General features: G+C 37.5%; 4 protein-coding genes across 4 annotated transcripts; 3 read left to right on the top strand and 1 right to left on the bottom strand.

The window, feature by feature from the left end:
* The first annotated feature begins 1839 nt into the window (after window positions 1-1839).
* Window positions 1840-2699, top strand: LOC122082362 (leucine-rich repeat extensin-like protein 2). The gene has a single exon (XM_042649871.1). It carries the CDS (start codon window positions 2036-2038, stop codon window positions 2423-2425), a length of 390 nt encoding a protein of 129 aa, XP_042505805.1. The 5' UTR covers window positions 1840-2035; the 3' UTR covers window positions 2426-2699.
* Window positions 2700-5666: 2967 nt separating this feature from the next.
* LOC122073828 lies at window positions 5667-6060 on the top strand. The gene has a single exon (XM_042638484.1). The coding sequence runs from the start codon at window positions 5678-5680 to the stop codon at window positions 5909-5911; it is 234 nt and encodes a 77-aa protein (XP_042494418.1). The 5' UTR covers window positions 5667-5677; the 3' UTR covers window positions 5912-6060.
* A 1357-nt stretch (window positions 6061-7417) lies between these two features.
* Window positions 7418-8778, top strand: LOC122076144. The gene has a single exon (XM_042641454.1). The coding sequence runs from the start codon at window positions 7569-7571 to the stop codon at window positions 8652-8654; it is 1086 nt and encodes a 361-aa protein (XP_042497388.1). The 5' UTR covers window positions 7418-7568; the 3' UTR covers window positions 8655-8778.
* A 1561-nt stretch (window positions 8779-10339) lies between these two features.
* Window positions 10340-10760, bottom strand: LOC122076128. Its single transcript, XM_042641426.1, has one exon. It carries the CDS (start codon window positions 10702-10704, stop codon window positions 10477-10479), a length of 228 nt encoding a protein of 75 aa, XP_042497360.1. The 5' UTR covers window positions 10705-10760; the 3' UTR covers window positions 10340-10476.
* Between the last annotated feature and the right edge of the window lie 9679 nt (window positions 10761-20439).

The raw sequence follows: 20439 nt of genomic DNA, 5'->3' as shown, positions 1-20439 counted from the left end.
AATGCAAATTTGATGGACTCCAAACTTTGTTAAAAAAATTAGTTGGGCACACCAGAATGAAAAGACTTGAAACACTGGACCCATATGGTAAGGAATAGTCCAGGAAGAAGGCGAATGAAAATTTAAAAAGAAATTAAAAATATGCTTCTAAGGTGGCAATTAGGTGGGGCGATGGGGCGGTGGGCTTTTATGCTCCTCTCCCCTTTCTTCCTTCTTTCCTTCTCAACCACTCATCATTGAATTGTGGGATTCCCTATGCCAATCTTTTTGTTCCTTTTGCCCATTCTACAACTCCAAGTCATTAGAAGACTTAATAGAGTTATAAAAGCCAACCCCTCTTTTCCTTCCCTAGTTCCTCCCTCCTTTCTGCTCTTTGGTCTATCTCTGTCCATATATATGACTAAATAACAAATACCCAACTATAGATTAATCTTTATAATCTACCTTATGACCCCTTCTTACCTAATTCAATTAATTCCATCAAAACGCCCTCTATTTACTTCTTTAACTGGACTTGCCCTTTTTAGCACATTTTTTTAAGTTACATACAAGAATTCTTTTTTAATGAGTGCTGATTAGGTTCTCGAGAACCCATGTGGATCAAGATCGTATGAGAACTTAATTCATCTTTTTAAATTTGATTATCAATATAGAGCAATGGAATTGAACAAGTTTGTACTAGTAATTAAAGACCATTTTGTCTCTGGGATTGGATGGATGATGGTGTTTGAGCTGTATAAATGACATAGTTCCTCATTGTATATGATTTGTTTCTAGAAAAGGGCATCCATTATTTGGGCTTGGCTGGCTATAGTTGATAGACTCTATTTCTGTGATTGATCATTTTCCTATATATATTTAGTTACAAATTTTCTACCACTCTTCTAGGCCACTCACAACTAGTCTGTATTCATGTGGCGTTGGGTTGTCCTAGAGTTCCAGTTGGGTTTCTTTATTTGTATAGAACAAATACGTGGTGGGTCCACATAGATGGCTTGATCCTGACCATTCAATTAGTATATATATCCTATATTTCTACAGGACTTTGGCTTTGACTTCATTGGTCATGTGTTTCATGCAATCAGAGTAAAAAGGTAGTAGCTAGGTTGATATATAGCACAAGGGTTGTGTGGCCAATTGTTTTAGTCATCACTATTATGAAAGTAGTGAAGGATATGTGAGGAATAAAGCCTCAAAGTACAACTGGCTTTATTTCTCCCCTCTATTGGATGGAGATGAACTGTACAAAGTTCCCTTTTAGAAAGAAAAGAAGCCCTACTGGCTCAGCACCTTTGCAAGGCATATGATTCCTTATGTGTAGCTTTAGCCATTTAATTATAAAGCTTCTCACAAATGCAACAATGATGGAATATATAAGCTATTTGTTCCATCTGATCATCAGAAATCATTTCATAATCCTGCTTCTGATTGTTGACTTGTCAAAAATCTCAATGATTGTGATTGATTAGAAAGCTGTGGTAAGTGGGTTATCATTGTTTCAAAGTTAAAACCCTCCTAGATGACGGTGGGTTCAACCGCCTTAATACAAAATACGTTACAGCAAATATATTAATGGGGTTCAATAATTGAAGGAAATTAAGGGATGATCATACATAGAAATTGATTAATGAATTAGAAAAAAAAAAAAAAAGTTATATAAGGTATATGAGTAAGATGGTGGGGTTTTACCCAAAAAAGGAGCAAGATGGTGGGGCCACACCTTTACGACACCCACATGTATGAGAGAGAGAGAGAGAGAGAGAGAGAGAGAGAGAGAGAGAGAGAGAGAGAGAGAGAGAGAGAGAGAGAGAGCTCTTTGTCCTTACAAAACCAAATGACCAAAGCAAAGAACCGGCCTTTCCCATGCACCTAACGTAGTTAACCAAAACGCTCATACCTCTTAATTTCCACCTCTTTTCTTCTTTTACTTCTTCTTCTTCTTCTTCTTCTTCTTCTTCACTTCTTTCTCTATCAAGAAGCCATCAGATCACATCAGAGAAGAGAACCACCAGATAGAATAACCCACAATCTAAAGATGTTGCCATCGACAAGTCTAGTAGCAGTGGTGATTCTTATGATGGTTGCTGTCTGGACTACTCCAATCTATGGCTCCACATCGAGGAAGCTTGACGATAGCACCGTGTCTGGGACGCCAGACACTGGAATTAAGTGCACACCATGTGAGCAGCACTCTCCGCCTTTGCCGCCGCCGCCGCCACCTCCTCCGGCAAGCTCTAACACTCAGAATTGCCCTCCACCACCATCAGTTAAAAGCCCGCCAGCGCCTTTATATTATATAACTGGTCCACCGGGGAATCTGTATCCATTTGACCCATATTACTCAAGTTCTAGCCGGAATTCAGTCGCAGGGTTGCCGGTTGTTCTTGTTGGATTCGGGTTGGTGTTGGGGTTGTTGGCACTTTGAAGATTTTAATGAGGATTATCTAAAAGATAATCCCTAGGTTAGTTTGGCCCTTCTCAATTGTTCAAAGCAGTTAAATCTTTCTTCTAATTTTTTTGATTATGCCTTATGTAACTTTTTTATCTCTCTCTCTCTCTCTCTCTCTCTCTCTCTCTCTCTCTCTCTCTCTCTCTCTCTCTCTCTCTCTCTCTCTGATTTGTTGTTGTATGGGAGAGACTAATCCTATAGGGTTCTTTCTCAATTGTATGAATTGAATAACAAGTGAGTCAGTTTCCAAGTCTCTCTCCGAATTTTTTAGAAGTTTATGTGGCTTAAATGACTCCTCTGTTTTTTCTTAGCAAAAAAAGATGACTCCTCTGTTTTGATGAAGCTTGTGAGTTCTGGGAAAACTGAAAATGATTGCTTAAAATGTAAGTAATTTAGGTTTTAATCTATTTGTTATTGTGAAAATTAATTAGAAAAAAGGTAAATGGACACACATCGTAGGGGCTCCAGCTACCCGATGCTCATTGCACCGATGCAATATCTATAGACAATTTTCACACAAATTAATGGATAGATGCAAAAGTATAAAATCCACCGAAAAATGAGAATAGTAGCAGCCCCTAGGTATTTCTCTTAGCTTTGCTTAATTTAATTATATGCGGCCACTAATCCACTCATCACCACCACCATCCAGCCAAGGATGGCTACATAATAAAATAAATCCATGAATTTCTGCTAAACAGAGGAACCCAACGTTGCCAATGCTATTGCCTTCTACATGGATTTTAAATGTTCATCAATTGTTGTGGATTATATATTTTACGGGGGTACTGATTCCATGATTTATATCTAAAATATAACTTTTCAAGAGTTCCCCTCAGGTAATTTATAACAAATAGACCTTGGTTCTATACCATCTTGGAGGGTCCAACCTAAAATCTTGAAAATTTTGGTGAAGAGAGATTTTAAGCATATATTGACATCAAGGGCCTGAACTAACCGATGTAAAAACTATATGCACCTCTATAACCCTTTACATCTAGATTGTATATGTGTATTCTAATTCTAATTCTTACTAAGCTTTAGATGAGTGCAATCCATAGGATCATAGAATCAAATGGTTATTATCATCCTATCAAATGGTGGGGTCCAACCCTCTAACTACCATAATCTCTACCCATCATGTTTTGTTTTGAAATATTATATGATGCAAGAGTTGGTAATTAAGAAACCTTCCACCAAGTTTTCTTTCTCTGCCAATCTACTAAGATAGTACAATGAGCTAGCTAGCTCAATCATCTTCTAAGTTAGGCCAAATGAAAGGACAATAATGAAATTGATCACTCACATATATATAAGAGTCGTAAAGGATAAGAGAACACACTAATTACGTTTGCACTCTCATTAGTCACTTTCACTCAACTTACGACCACCATTATTGATCGTTTGATAGTTTTCTTTTTCTTTTGTTTAATTTGTGATTTGAGATCATGAAGGGGTGATCCCATTAAGGATACACTCTTAGTGATCTAATCCAATTAATAATTTGATTTGATAGATTTGTTAAAATGTAACACCATTAAGGATACTCTTTTCTATGTCTAATAAAGTGAAGTGGTAGCATTTTATCCATTGGACATGGTTGCATCATAGCCTAGTCAGAAAGAGATTTAAAAAGTGGTTGGTAATATCCAACCAACTACCATATGCATATATTCAATATTTTTAAGTATAAATGGTCATGGAATTGACCTAAACCCCCGTCCCTTCCCTCTTTTTGTGAATATAAATTATATTCAAGTAATCTTTCACCAAAAAAAAAATTATATTCAAGTAAACACAAAAAATAAAGAAAAGTCAGCAGAGCTAGCACTCCAACATAATCTAAATGCTTCATCATATAACAATGCTCACAAGTGAGGATTGAGTGCTTGATATCACTCCACAGGGACAGCACTTGTTTCTTTTTTATGAGTAATCTGTAAATAGGATCTCTCAGCAGATCAACCAAACATAGGTATCCCATAAATAAATAAATAAACGTAGGGGAAAAAATTAAAGAAAAATTAATTCAGAAAGCTTCAAATTGGTCCAAAACAAACGGTTATAGGATTCACCATTTGGAATCATAACCCATTAGAAACTATCTCAATTGACACCCTTAACTTTAGATATCGAAGAATTTTCCCATGATTTATCACAAGAACGAAACTAAATTTTTGTACTTCGACTTTCGACAGTTACGATATTTTTATAGGAAAAACAACGGTATATATATTATAGGCAGATGTTGGCACTCTATTAACTTTTTTGGAGCTATCGGCTCAACCAATAGAGGGCTGAGAGGGGAGAGGCATGGGGTCATTTTGGAATGAGAGATTGAGATAGAGTGACATAGGCTAAGCATCCAGCAGCATACCCAGCGTTTCCTCAAATATTAAATTACCAACCATGGACTCAAGCTTATCCAACCCTTAAAATAAATAAATAAAAATAAAAATCATTAATGTGAATCAATTTTGCTCTATTATTGGGTCATTCTGAAACCAAATCATTAACGAAGTTTTTCAGTTTTGACCTAATTTGGTCCTGTTCCTTATAAGGTTTTTTTTTTTTTTTTTTAATCATTGTTTAATCGTGCTACTATCAGGTTTGGTCCATTTGGTCCGATTTCAAGTTTATATTTATAGATAAGAAAATGAATGAAACATGCGAGATTCTTACCGGATTCTTTTTTATACACACACAATATGTATGTTTACATTTATGTACCAGAATTACATCCCTGGTAACATACAATGTAATGACTATATGAATAGGATGTTTGATCATATCCCTAGCCGAGAATAATTTTGGGTGAAAACTCATGAGACAACTTATAAGTTAATAAATAAATGACATGCATAATAAAATTAAACAGTCTTATTAATAAATTGGGTTTGATGGACACACACATCCAACACAATCTTGGTTATTTGGTTAACAATTGTTCTGTTTTGGTTTTCTATCGATTTGGTCTAGTCTTTGCATCCGGTCGATCTGACTTAGTTTTGGTTTCTATTTATTCCATTAAACCTCAAACCGGATCCCGGTTCGGTACAATCAATGTGTTAATTCCTCTCCCTCCTCGGCCCAGGCATTTTGTTGGTTTAAGGAGGGTACGATGCCATGAAATGAGAAGCTTTCCGGCTTTATCGTATTCTTCTTCTTCGATTAGTTGTTAAAATCCCCAAAGAGTTGCAATTTTTCTTATTAATCAATCTTCTAAACATGCCATTTGGTGTAGGAATTCCGATATGTGTCCAATGTGGGACGACAGGCAACCCTTGCCGGTGCAAGGTGGTAGGGCCGACGGTAGGATTCCTGGCGTTTGTGGCGGCGGCGGTGGTGGAGTGGCCGGTGGGAGCTGTGGTTTATTGCTTCAGGCACACCAAGGGTCGCAAGATCATGGCTCATCCTGCCGACGTTGTGCTTCCTTCTGTTACCAATGCCATCCCCATTTGAAACTCCCTCCACCCATGAGTAAGAAAGGTTTTTAATCAATTTTGAATCTGTTCACTGCGGGGCATCCAGGACGCTCAAGGGGGTATGGACTGCATGAGGCCTCCTTTCGTCAGATTCATGGGATGAATTCATCGTGTGGTTCAGGAAAACTTTGTCCTTAATTTTTTGCAGCGCAGACTAGAGAGAAAAAGAAAAAAGAAAAAAGAAAGTTTAAACCCCTTTTGTAAATTTCAATCCTTTACATACTCAAATGCATATATTATATAACAAGTAGAGCCGTGTTAATTCCCTTGAAATTCTCATTAACTTTGTGTTCTAATGTGAAATTTGTGATTGCTGAACCTCTTTAAAAGGTGTAATTAGTAGTCAATAATTTGTGGTTATAGACCCTTTTAATATAATTAATATTCAATTGAGGGATTCATAATGCGGAATTATGATCTAGATTATCTCGGTTGATTCTACTTGGAATTTGCCTAAGTATAACACAAATTCAGAGTTCTAAATGCCCTAACCCTAATTTCGTGATAAGGATTAGATGAGTCAAATAAACTAAAATCTGGATCCAAATCGACCAATTGGTCTGATTTGGGCTCAACCCAAGGTTTCAGCCTAAGCCTAGCCTGATCTTAGCCGGAGCCTAAGGATCTCATTCGTAACCCCCAAAACCTATTGATCTCAAGGCGGGCTTTAGGTAGGCTCGAGATCGTCAAGCCAAACTTGCACCACTATTCCAACAAATCCATGGCTGGGGAGGCAGGGGAGATTTTCTTTTCCTCTCAAATTCCCTCCTCTCTCCTGTTAAATATATGGAGATCCTTTTTTCTCATAAATACACCATTTTGTGTCATTGTTAATAAGAAATGTAAAATGCCAATAATAATTAGGGAGAAGGTTTTCTAAAAGATAGCATGGTCCTAATCGGAGTTATAATATACATTTGTTATGGTCTATCTTATTCGAGTACGAAATATACAAATTTTAAATGGCCAAATATCATGCAATTTTTATTTCAGGCTTTTGACTTGACTGGTCCCGCCACTGAAAGTAGTGAAGAGCACTAATGAATGGCCCAAGGTGTGCCTGGTAGGAGTTGAACTTAGGACATCCGAGTTTACGACTCGTACCAAGTTCGTTGCTCACCAACTGTGCTACCCCTTGAGTTTATTAAAAAAAAATTACAACCTCATGAAAATAAATGAATACCTTGCAACCCTTTTTACATAATTAAACAATGAAACCGAATTTTCTAAAAAAAAAAAAGAGAATTCAACTATTTCTTGCCAAATAATCCACTAATTTGAAGTCCAATTTGGAACATCCCAATTCAACTATTTCTTGCCAAGTAATCCACTGGTTTGAAGTCAAACTTCATTTTTCAAGTTTACAATCCCATAAACTCTTCCAAGCTTCAACAAGAAAACTAAGACAAAATGATAACCGTTCGATGTGGATCCCAATTCCCCAGAGTCTTTCACATCAGCATGGAACATGATTTTTAAAGTCAACGACCTCTGATCCACCACCCCACAATATTACAAATTAGGATAGGCTCTTCACTACATCACCATCCTCTCCTTCCTCCCCTTCCCATCGCTCCTCTGCTCTGCTCTGCTCTGCTCTGCTCTGCTCCTCATCCAAGAGAAAGAGAAGAGTCATGTCTTCGTTCCCTCAATTTAAGATCTTCTTCGTCTTCCTCTTCTCATCGATTCATCTAACTCTCTCCTTAAATCACCATATAATCAATTTCCGATCACCAAATCTCTTCCCAGAAGGCTTAGCTTGGGACCCAAGAGCCCAGCACTTCGTCGTCGGCTCCCTTCATGATCGTTCCATTAAAGCCATCTCCGACGCCGGCGTCGTAGAATCTCTCATCTCCGACACAGACCTTCCACCCGAGGTAACCATCGTCGGCCTCGCCGTCGATTCCGTCAAGCGCCGCCTCCTCGCCGTTATCCACGCCTTCGATCCTCACCCTCCGTTCAACGCTCTCGCCGCCTATGATCTCCGCTCGCGCCAACGTCTCTTCCTTGCCCCACTCACTGATCCCACTTCCTCCGACCGTCAAATCGCTAACGCCGTCACCGTCGATTACGGCGGCAATGCTTACGTCACCAACTCCGCCGGCAACTTCATCTGGAAAGTCACCATCAAAGGAGAACCGTCGATTTTTTCAAGATCGCCTCTCTTTACTTCCCAACACGTGTATCGCGATGAACTCTACAGTTCCTGCGGGCTTAACGGCGTTGCTTACGTCAGAAATGGGTTTCTCCTCGTGGTTCAGAGCAACACGGGAAAATTATTCAAAGTCGACCTCGACGACGGCGTAGCTCAAATGGTGTTGTTAGAGAAGGACTTGACGGCGGCAGATGGGATCGCCGTTAGAGTTGACGGCGCTCTGGTGGTAGTTTCGCAGCATAAAGCTTGGTTTCTAAAAAGCAAGGATGGTTGGGGAGAAGCAGTTGTATATGACGAAACTGCCCTTGATGCCGATAGGTTTCCTACTTCGGTTGCGATTAGAGAGGATAAAAGGGCTTATGTGGTATATGGGCAGGTGGATAAGGGTATTGCTGGAAATGTAGAGATATCTGAGTTTGGTATAGAAGAAATAGTTTCGTCTGTGGATAATAAAGAGGAGGCCGTTTGGTTATATGTTTTGATTGGGCTGGGCTTGGCTTATTTCACGTATTGGAGGTTTCAGATGGGCCGGCTTGTTAAGAACATGAACAAGAAAACTGCTTAAGAGTCGAGAGCACTTCTTAGAAATATTTTTTGGTACATTGTATTTCAGTTTTGGTAGTGTTTATTGTGGTTAACACATTAGTTATTTGAATTGTCAAATCATATCAGCTTCCTCTTGGTGTTAATAATTTTAATTTCATTTTTATTAAATTCATGATATAATATGACGTTTTTCTATATTATGGAATTGAAGAAAAAGAAAAACCCTAAAACGTATGGTGTTACTTAAATATTTTTTCATTTTTTTTTAAATGAAAAAAGAAAAAAAAAAAGAGAGAAAATTACGTCCCCTCCTCTATAATTTGTCAAAATTACACGTGAATCCAAGAGTTTAAATGATTTACATCCCTTATTCTATTATTGATCAAATTAAAAACACAAAATAATAGAGAGACAAAACGTTATAAAAACACAAAATAATAAAGCGGTAGAACTTTATTCCATTATCTTGATTTTGTTCTAATTAAAAAAAAAAATTAGATTCACCAAACACTATCTATCTATATATATATATATATATTTATCTTAATTAAGACAAATTGAAAATTCTATTTTTTATACGAAATATCATTTCTAAAACTGAATGATAACCCTTTAAAATCGAATAAAATTGATTCACTTTAATTTGTTTTTATTTAATTTTCTATGTTCAATTAAATTAGAATAAAGTCTCAGTGAATTGATTTAATTTATTTGAAGGAAAAAAATTTCTTAAAAGGTAGTGTGACTCTGCCACTACCATGGGACCAATGGGAGCTTTAACAAAAAGCTCAACAAGAATGGGATTCTCACTTTTTATAATGAAGAGAAATAGAAACAAATTGAATTCTTAAAAATTGTGTATTAACTTCTCTAAGATTTCAAAATTTAGTATAATCTAAGTTCAATTCGATTTTGAATGTATAAACCTTGGGTACTTTGAGTATTTGCATCGACCTTGGAAAAGCATAAACAAATTCATAATCCGATTAAAATCCATTCATAATAGTTCGATTTTGGATGACATGAACCTACACAACACAAAGTAAAAAGTTACCTACACAACACAAATTAGAAACTGGCCCTGAAGAAACTCCAGAAGAGACTCTGATGCTAAAATTAGATCCAAATATTCCTATCTATACGTAGAGTATTCGATTGGCAAACTTGGATAAATCCCCCTTATATAGGGAACACGGTCCTTCTCATTGGTTGGGGTCTTTATGTGAGCATGCTCACACGTGTCCTCATCCCATTGGAGGAATTATCCTTTTTTATGGTTCAATGAAATCATCCTTTTTCATGGCTGAGTTGACCGAACTTAAAACGATTAATTCAACCTAAATTGACTATCACAACGATTAACCTAACCATGGTAAGATTCTATAACTACGAATTTAATTGTAGTGGGTCTGGAAGTTTAATAACCGTGGTGGGTTTGAAGGTTAAATAACCATCAGACCTTGGTTAGGCACCTTAGTAAAGTTTAAATTGGTTAAGTGGGTGGAGACCAGTGCTGGGAGGTCGCAAGGTCAGTAGCCCCTATTGCTGATCGAAGTGGTTGGCTTGTGCTCATGGTAATGGGATCAAGGTGCGACCTCCAGACCATCGATTGGTCAACCGGTATGTGATACTCCGATTATAAACCGTATTATGTCCGCCCTTAACTAAACCCGTTTAGCTATACGCCCTATGCACAGAGGATCCTTATCCGCACATCACCTGAACTCATGGTTCATTGATACGAAATGATAAATTTATTAACGAGAACGTGCTTAACCCATGGGTTCCGAATTACAAGATTCAAGAGTCCATGGAAGTAAAGTGATGAGAAAGAAGATCGATCAAATAGGAATGGCACTGGCGACGGAAGGATAAACAACAGATGCAGGATGAGCCATTATACGGCGACCCTTGGAGTGTCGGAAGCAATAAACCAAAGCTCCAATAGGCCATTCCACAACCCCTGTAGCCACAAACGCCAAGAAGCCAAGCGTAGGCCCAACCACCTTGCACCGGCAAGGGTTGCTCGCCGTCCCACACTGAACACATACCGGAAATCCCAAACCCATCTTCACACCTGCTTTGAGCTTTCAGTCTTCTCCAAGATTCACAAATTCCTTCTTTCTTTCACTTCTAGCTTCGCCTTGGCTGGAGGAGGAGGAGGAGGAGGAGGAGGCGGAGGGAGGAGCAGCACAGCTTCTTCAGCAATTCTGGTTAGTTATAGTAAGAACTGAACTCGAACTTGAACCTGGTGATGGTAATGGTGATGGTGGAAACTTTGTTCCCCTTTTATAGGTATTTCCACCTTGTGACCTTCTCTTTTTTTTAAATGACAAAGGTGCCACATGTCTAAGTGCGCAGCTACAAGTTTACATGTGTCAGAACCTCAAGAGAATTGGACACGTAATATTTTTTCTTGTTTTTATTATAGGATTATTTATTATTATCTTACTGCTACCAACATAAAGAGACGTGGCATAGTACTTTTGGTCACACGTGTCCCTTAAGATGACTTTGTAAGTCAACAGGTGTCTATTAGGCACTCATGTGCAACGGCTCATTAGCGGGCTGGGCTCACTTTAAAGACAACCAACCAATATTAACTCTTCTTGTAATCTCCTGGTCCAAGCCCTGCCCAACTGCCTAATGGGCCTGGGCTCAGATATATATAGTAGCAAAATTACACGTGCAAATGCACGTGTGGCTATATATTGGAGAGAGAGAGAGAAATGTCTAAACTCAAATTGATTGTATCCTAACCTTTAATAACTAACCCTTGTAACAAACTGAATTAAATAGACAACGATCACAATCATGTTACATTGTCAACTATTCACTTACCCTTTAAGTCCATGTTCCTCAAAATGAGAATCAGCAATAACACATTTATGGATATTTGACAATTGTTGTGCCCAGAAAAGAACAATAGATATTGCTCAGTAACATCCACCTTGTGACCCAAATCAGATGCAAAGACAAATACTTAAAATGGTCAGGTCCTAATTAGTTTCCAACTTTTTCCAAATAGAGCCAACTATAGTTTGGATGGGAATGGATCATTACGGAAAGGAAGAAAAATTGAAACCAAAACCCTAACAATATTTATTTTTCAAGTGAAACATAACCTTAACAAAGTTGCTCCAATTAGCAAAACCCTAACAATATATATATATATATATATTCCGAATAGAAACAAAACCCTAACAAAGTTAGGGCAATGACCAAAACCCTACAATGCTAAATGCTTACAAACAAGCATCTTAAGAAAACATGATTACTGGACTACAAGTTATGGGTGACAAAGTTATGGTAATGGAGGACATACAAACCCAGGTGGGGGATTCTTTCCACATGTTATGAGAACTTGAAGAGCAAGCGGAAGGAAGATGTTGAGGTTGAGAAGTTATGTGTACCTGTTCTATAAATTATCACAGAGAAACAAATCCCCAATCTTCTTTCTAATCTTAGTAGTCAGTACCAAGTATAATAAGATTGTGAAAATTGTAGTTCAAGATTAGCATCATGAAATCCGAGATGGAATAAACAATTAAATGAGCAATGAACTCTAGATCATACGATCTTTAAAAACTTAATAGGCACAAGGGAGTAGTGGATTAGGATCAGGAGTCAGACTCATACCAGACGATCCTGATTGATCTACGCTTAGGAGCTTTGCGAGAGAGAGAGAGAGAGAGAGAGAGAGAGAGAGAGAGAGAGAGAGAGAGAGAGAGAGATGAAGGTGAGTAAAAAAGAAAGGGAGGAATGTATGAGAATGGGAGGGAGAGAGAGTTTTAGGAGAAAAAAGGAAAGAGAGAGAGTTTTAGTAAGAAAAGGAAAGAAAGAGTTTTAATTAAAAAAAGGAAAGTGGATAAAATCTTGTGAGAATAGGAGGGAGAGAAAAAGTTTTAGTAAAAAAGAAAAGTCATTAATGAATAGAATCGTGAGTGAGAGAGATAAATAATATTTAAGTATTATAAAAACATAATAATATAAAGGGTACTAGTAATTTAAGAAAATAAAAAAAGAATGAAAACAAGAGATAATGAAGAAGAAAGGACAAAATTGTCAAGTAAAAGATTTGCCACTTCGTGCTTTTATATAATAGTATGATATAGAAAAATACAGGAATGCTAGTACATTACCTAGGAATATATATATATATATATATGTATATATATCCAATTTTCTGGCTATCTTTGGCATGACTACATTCTTTATTTTTTTTTTAGAAGGCATGACATATATAGAAGGCATGACTACATATATATATATATATATATGTATATAAAATTGTACACAAACTATTAATTGTTAGGATCCATGCATTTAGTCATTAAAAGTTTTATTACCAAAAAAAAAAAGTTTCTATAAGTTCTTACTATGATATGATTAATTTGTCCTAAAAAAATAAAAGTCTAAACTTATAAATGGGAAAAAGAACGCTACCTATCACGTAGTTCTTGTGCCCAAACACAGGATCACGAAAAATTATGGTCCCACCCCTTGTGAAATAAATAAAAAGAAAGCCTCCCAAATGCTCTTGTATGCACTCTCATTGGTCTCTAGTTTTCCTTTCATATGAACCAATAAAGTAAAACCTTAAAAAAAATTAAAAAAAAAATAAAAATAATTTACCTCTTATAGAAACACTAAAGCCTAACTTTAACTTACTAACTATAACAATTTATGTTGTAAGATATACTAGAGACAAGCGAACCGCCCGCTGGCTCATCATTTGTCACATGGTAGGATGATATGATAATTCTGATAGGTCTTCAACCCCTTGGGCTTTTAACGGACTTTCGAAATCAATCACAAAACCATGTGACAAAATAAAGGCATGTGCATCGGATGGACTTATATCAAATCTAGGGCCTATCCAACTGTCTTTTAATATTGGGTAATTTACAACGCCACCCACTGGAGAATGCCAGTATTATAGGAACACTCCCTCTCTTTCACCAAATTAGACTCAGACCCCTTGCCGTTAGTTAGTGTTACAGAATAAACCAAGAATGTTGACATCAACGTTTTTTTTTTTTTTTTTTTTTTTTCTAAATACCATTTTGCCCTTAAAAATAATGGAGTACCGAAATTACCCTCATTAGCTTAATCTCCAAATCGATTGAGGAAATAAACCTAACTCACTCTCACTTCATAACGGGTCACGCGAGTTAGTAATAAATACTTGAAACCGGTGGAGGAGGCAGAGGAGGTGGCGCCACTGGTGGCGGTGGCAGAGGCAGAGTTGTGGAAGTTCTCTGAGGATATCTGTGTTGGACGACTTGGTTAAGGACTTGGAAGACTTCGACGAGGAGATTTGAAGGGAGGTTCTTCTCCTTACGCTCGTGCTTCTCCATTTTCCAGTACGAAGGGGAGTCATTTGAGCCGTCGGATCGAGCCTTGTACTCATGGACCTTTTTGTAGTCAGGCAATAGGTTATCCCACTTGTCGTTGCACTGGTTCAGGCTGCGATGACAACCGTGGTTCCAGCAGTAGTTCTCGACCCACTTCCACTAGAGCTCGGCGATCTGTCGCCGCTAAAATTTTCCACAGGTGAACGAAGGGAGTGATAGATGGAAATGGGATTAATGGGATGATTTGGATTTGAATTAACCGAAAAGTAAATTGCAGAAAACATAGAGAGAGAGAGAGAGAGAGAGAGAGAGAGAGAGAGAGAGAGAGAGAGAGAGTAGTGTGAGAAAGAGACAGAGACTTATTCCATTAGAACTCGTCAAATTGTTCTCAACTATTGGAGAACACGAGGAATGTGCCGAAAGGATTGTAAGAGTTTTTTCTATTGGGGGTGGATGAGAGGAAGGTACGAGGGATGAGGTCGCCGTCGGAGACGACATGCAAAAATCGAGGATTCCATCTAGATCTATTGTGAATGGCTTTGCAGAGGCCATCATCTCTGATGAGTGGTGATTTTGCTTGCCTGTTTCAATCGATTCCTCAACTCCGATGACGATTGCCCAATATACAAAGAGGGTTCGAGGTTTGGTGGAGGGCTTTCTGGAAACATAATGGGGCACTTGATTGGCCTCCACATCTCCAAATTGCCATTGCCTCTTCCGACCTCTCGTGAAGAAGGTAAAAACAAAAAAAGAGAAAAAGAAAACTCCCAACTTCTCCTTCCACCTTCCTTCCTCCTTCCACTTCTGGGTTAAAATTTGAGAATCCCTGGTTTCAGGTTAGAGATTGAATGAAATTGATAATTGGGTTTCATTTGGTTGCGTGTGATCTGAAAAGTATTTAGAAACGGAGGATTGATTGTTCAGTGGAATGAAGATTGGGATTGGAGATCTGTAAGTTGGAACTGGTCAAGCCTGAACTGCGGTGAGAAGTATGAATTTTCTTGTAAGGATTCATTTCGTTTATTAATGTCAAAAGACATAAAGATGGCAGCAATGGGAAGTGCACTATTCACTGATAACGGAAGGAGCACAACTTGCCGGTGACAAAACTATCAATTCGGCTGGATCTCATCAAAATCACATATCACAGTTGGGGAGAGAAGGAACGAAGGAGAGAAAGTGAAAAAAGAGACAAGGGTGGATAAAGGGATATTTTTGGTATAATAAGAGAAGGGTGTTTTACACATAAGGGCTAAAGTGTCATTTCATAGCATCACTTAACACTGACCGACGGTAGGAGCTCTAAATCTAATTGGTGAAAGAGAGGGGGTGTCCCTATAATATTGGCATTCTCCAGGGGGTGGCATTGTAAATTATCCTTTAATATTTGGGTCATTTCCATAATATTAGGAAGAAAGAACTCCGCTCAATAATGTGCACTTGCATGAAGACATAATGATAAGAAATGACTGTACTATCTCACGTTGAAGAAGCTTGCATGCATCCTTCTGTTGACCATGAGCACTTGTGTGTATGCGCTCTATTGGGTAACGTTCCTTTGCCTACAAGTTTTTTTATTTTATTTTTATTTTCACATACAAATGTAAGATTGTTATATGATAACTCAAAAGTTGAGCGTTTCGTGGATGCTTCAGCAATTGGTTTCTTCATGGCCAATGCAAAGCAAAGGTGATGCAACCTTATGATTGGAATCCCACCTCATAATAACTTGCACCCTGTATTATATATGATTTTGAAAATGCTTTTCCATGCTAATTAAAGGGTCAGATCTTTATGAAGAAGATATTCCTTCTTCACCCATTGGATTTTTTTACTAATTTGTTCAGTTTTTACTCAAGTAAAGATGACCACATATACCCTCCCCCTTATCTTGGTTGGTGGTAAGGCCAGCTACCATTCAGGTCAAGTGAGATCAGATCAATTGAAGTTGGGTAAACCAAATAAATACCACGATACATTGCTAGGCCTACCCTACCTTCCTTTCCTGCCAAGCCTTCCTTGCTTAACCATTTTAAACTTTCAAAGTAGGACTGTAGGGTAGAGGTCCCCAGCGAGGTAGTAAACTATCTGAGCTATCAAATGATCCATCTGCTTATGTGTGGAGAGAATCTGGATATCTTCTCTCCATGTTCTTCCAAATTTTACAGGATACCTCTATAGGGAAATATAATAGGGAGGTATTAGTCTTTGATTGAGACTAGTTTTGTCTTAGTTTTCGACTGAGATGGAACCCTCAAAGTAGACATTTGGTAATCCAAGCGGTTCACCGCACGTACTATTATCCATCAAATTAGGGGTGCCAATTCCAGGACCACAAAGTAAAAATTTGGTAATCCAAGCGGCTCACCATACATACTATTATCCATCAAATTAGGAAAGTCAATTCTAAGACCACAACAGCAGACTCAATCGAGCCCAATTGGGAAACTCTAAAATTGACATGACCTAATTAACATTCGGTTGTTCTCAATGCAAGGGTGTCTTACCATAATCAATCGATTATTAACCTGACATTTTTTTTTTTTTTTTTTTGTAAAGATTAAATATCCTAACTCAGCTAAATATTTTAAAGCTTGTTTAGAGCTAGTTTACTTAGCTCGACACATTTAAACCCTGATTAAGATAAATGTGTCATTAGCCCATTTAAAGCCCGTTTAATGCCCGTTTAGCCCAGTTGAAAACCGATACCCAATAACGCATGGGATCATGCCTAGTCTATGAAGACATATAACTTAAGTGGACCGGTCATGGTGCAAAGTCTTAAAGTGAAGAAGCTTGATTAGGGCCCAACCCAACTAGTTGACACAACTACAGACAATGATTAGATAAGCTCTCCTTAGGGCATTGAGAGCAAAGTTATAAAGCATTATTGATATCAATATCAAAATAGGCATGAATTGCTGTATATGGTCGATTTAAGATTTGTATCGATATCGACACATTTCGGCCGCTACCTAGAACTTGATGGAATTTTTTGGTCCACACTATAAATTTGAGGTTGTTCTCAAGTGGTCCAAAAGTGTTCAATCTCAATTAGGTGTCTTTCAAGCCATGGTCATATATTTAATGGACAAGTCCATATCGTTGGTTGTTGTGCATATAACCCTTCAAAGTTCTAATTATAGTTGGATGGATTCACCAGTGGGTTTATTTTGTAGAAGAGTACAAAGTTATTAGGCCATGTATGATGACTTGAACAACTAGAAAAGGGTCCTAGTAGGCCATCCATGAAAATGGGATTTATTAATGTTGATACGCTCCAATGCAACAATGATTCATGGTGTTACTTGATTATGTTTTTAATAATTCTCTTGGAGAAGAAAATGGTGTTTTAAATTTGGTAATAAATTTTTTTGTCCTAGAGTGGCCTTGCGACACAGACATAGGGGGTCTTGCACTGACCATCATGCTCCTAGAGAAGACGCGCGTCCTTGTGTGAGGGCTTAGAGGTCACTCTTGGACAAAAAATACTTGGCCTTTAAATTTATAATGATTTGATTTGAACGACACAAGTAATCCCTTTCCTATATGACAGTTTAATTCAACTTATGTTGCCATTAATAGATAGATGTGATAATTTAGTTCCATATTAACCTTCAAAATTATCTTTTATTTTTTTTAATCTATCAGTGTCTTTTTCATTATGAAGATTTTGAAAAAAATAAATAATACTTTTGTAATCAACTACATAGGTGATATCTAGAAAATCTGTACAAAAAAAAATCAGACCAAGACAACACATGACTACACCCACTAGAAACCATAGTGAGTACGAATCTAAAGATACACAACTTCTCCATTGGCATAGACTCTAGCTATCAATTAAATGATATTTCTTACAGAAATGCAGTCTAAAGGGTCCAGTATTTTTTTTTAAATGAATAAATAAATATATTAAATCTTAAAAAAAAGAAAAAATTACAAGACAAAGATGACATCAAAAGGCACTAAACCTTAGACAAGAAAAAGAGAAAAATAATAGTTGAGATATTTATCAATATGAAGCTGAGATGCTCAATCCTCACCACTAGTTGAGGGCCATCATGTTTACAAAGTACTAGTTAATATTATCTTTAAAATGAGTCACAATGTTCATTATGTATAGTACAATATTACTTTAGAGAAAATCTTGTCGTAATAGACTTGAGCAAAATTTACTCTCCTCCCCTAGAGTTTTCATTTATTGTACTCTCTTCCCCTTCGAAGTTTGAAATTACTTTCGTCTCTTGTAGTGTTAACATTGTTAAAGTTACATATCAAATGACATTTTTACCCCTTTCCCCTTTGTCTAAATAGCTTCATTATCATTCCCTATATTGCCATGGCTTGTGGGAACCTCAAAGCTCATTAAAGACAAGGAGAGAGAAACCGGCCAAGTTAACTTGCAGGTGTACAAGCTTTATTTCACTGAGGCATTTGGGTGGTGGGGAGCTGTTGTTGTACTTCTAATGTACTCTTCCACTTTGAGGTGTTTCCGACCACTGTTAGCAAGCTTCTGCCTTCAGACTTGCCTTGCTTTCCTGCCCTCGGCCTTCAAACGGGATGCTCTAGTTGCTGCTGCTCTTAGTTGAATGCCTTTCTTCGCCCTACCGCTAGTGGAGACAACGACTAAGAAGATTGAAGACAGGAGAACACCGTGGCTTTACGAATTTTATTACTAATCCTTCCCTTCTTTCTAGGCCTGGACTAATGCTTTCTTATGTCTTTCATTAGCTTAAGGCTAGTGTAAAGGAAGGCTTCCTCGCAAGACCACTGTTAGCAAAAATGTGTTTAAAACTCCGTTTTAAACACGTTCTCATTTTTCCATATGCTTCCCAAAGATACTTGAAAACACTTCAAATGACAAGCATTCCCATTCTAAACACGTTTAAACGCATTCCCCTTTTTTTTGGCCTTTTTTTAAGACTTAACTTGTTGGACATAATGTCTACTTAATTGACCATATCTCTCTCTCCCAAACTCTGATTGACCTGATTCTTTCGCTGACTTGAAGCTAACTCAATGGCCTATACTTCTCATTATATCACCATCAACTCAATATTAATGTATGGACTCCGAAATTGAGATACAAACTAATGTATTTATAAGGTAATGACTCCCAACTCAAACTGAACATACATTACTCGAAGAGTTTGTTGATTATGTTGACAATAATGAACAACATCATAGCCAAGCCACATTTCTCAATAAAACTTGGACATGAGTGGTGTATGAATTTAGAATTGGTGTTTCATTATATTCAATTATATGTCATAAAACTTATAATGGGACATGAGATATATATGCATTAGTGTTGGATATTGCAGTTGTTTTGAACATTAGATGCAGGTATTAATGTAATAATTCCTTAATTTATATTAGTACACTACCATTTTTTTTGGTCCCATTTGTTTGAAATCTACACGTTTAAAAACCCATACTGTCCGTTTTCTGTTTATCCTTTTTTTTTTTTTTTTTTTTTTTTAACCGTTCAAAAATTTTTACTGTTTAAAACCCGTACGTACCGTCCATTTTTATTTTTTTTTCGTTCTTGTTTTTGCTAACTATGAACCTAACTGATTTCCGAGCCCTTGAATGTTTCTAAAAAGGAGTTATGTATGAGCACCATTAACTATCTTGGGGGATGCATTGTGGGAACTTTTCATCGAAGACAGATTCCTCATACACGTAGGAAACTTAAAGTAGTCCCAACACTCTTTTTTTCGCTAAAAAGATCATTTTATCTTAAAAGAAGAGAAGAAAAGGAGAATACACAAGGTGGAAATCCAAGAAATCCAGAAACAACAACAAAGAGGAGGGAAAGAAACCCAGGGATCACTCCCCCCACCTTGGGCATGGCCATCAGCAAGGGGGACAACCCACTACTCCACTAGAAATTACAAGAAACAAAATCTGTCCCTGCAATCCGCATCCATTCTAAGATCATCCAAAACAAATCGTGGAAGAGGAGGACAAACCACTTCTAGCAGCAACTTTAGCAAGGTAATATGCGAGTGGGTTTGCCTCTTTAAAACAATGAATAATCTTCCACTGAATTTCAGCAAAGTAAGGTTGTAAAAACCTCTAATCTTGAGAGACATACCATGGGAGTGACCCACCATTTATCTCCAAAATTACAGCCTTTGAGTCCAATTCAATACATTATCTTTGAACACTCATCTTTTAAAAAATTTGATGCCTTTAATAAGACCTTGGAATTCTGCATCATAATTTGAGGAGACCCCAAGGAATACTAAAGGAGAAGACTGCTTTGGAACAAGAATTACGAAAAACGCCACCCGCTCCAACTCACCCTTTATTTCCATGTGAGCACCCATTGATATTAGTTTTATGCCATAATATAGGGGGAGCACATCAAAAGACTTCCACAATTCTTGGCGCCAAAGCAGGAGCAAGGATGATCTCAGAGCCCTAGACACATACATG

The sequence above is a fragment of the Macadamia integrifolia genome, chromosome 1, assembly GCF_013358625.1.
Source record: "Macadamia integrifolia cultivar HAES 741 chromosome 1, SCU_Mint_v3, whole genome shotgun sequence".
Classification (NCBI taxonomy): domain Eukaryota; kingdom Viridiplantae; phylum Streptophyta; class Magnoliopsida; order Proteales; family Proteaceae; genus Macadamia; species Macadamia integrifolia.
Note: the sequence above shows the minus strand (reverse complement) of the source record. Positions and strands in the feature narration are given on the sequence as shown.

Bases quoted from the DNA above. Each gene is read 5' to 3' on its own strand.
- LOC122082362 (XM_042649871.1), top strand. From the start codon at position 2,036: ATGTTGCCATCGACAAGTCTAGTAGCAGTGGTGATTCTTATGATGGTT.
- LOC122073828 (XM_042638484.1), top strand. From the start codon at position 5,678: ATGCCATTTGGTGTAGGAATTCCGATATGTGTCCAATGTGGGACGACA.
- LOC122076144 (XM_042641454.1), top strand. From the start codon at position 7,569: ATGTCTTCGTTCCCTCAATTTAAGATCTTCTTCGTCTTCCTCTTCTCA.
- LOC122076128 (XM_042641426.1), bottom strand. From the start codon at position 10,704: ATGGGTTTGGGATTTCCGGTATGTGTTCAGTGTGGGACGGCGAGCAAC.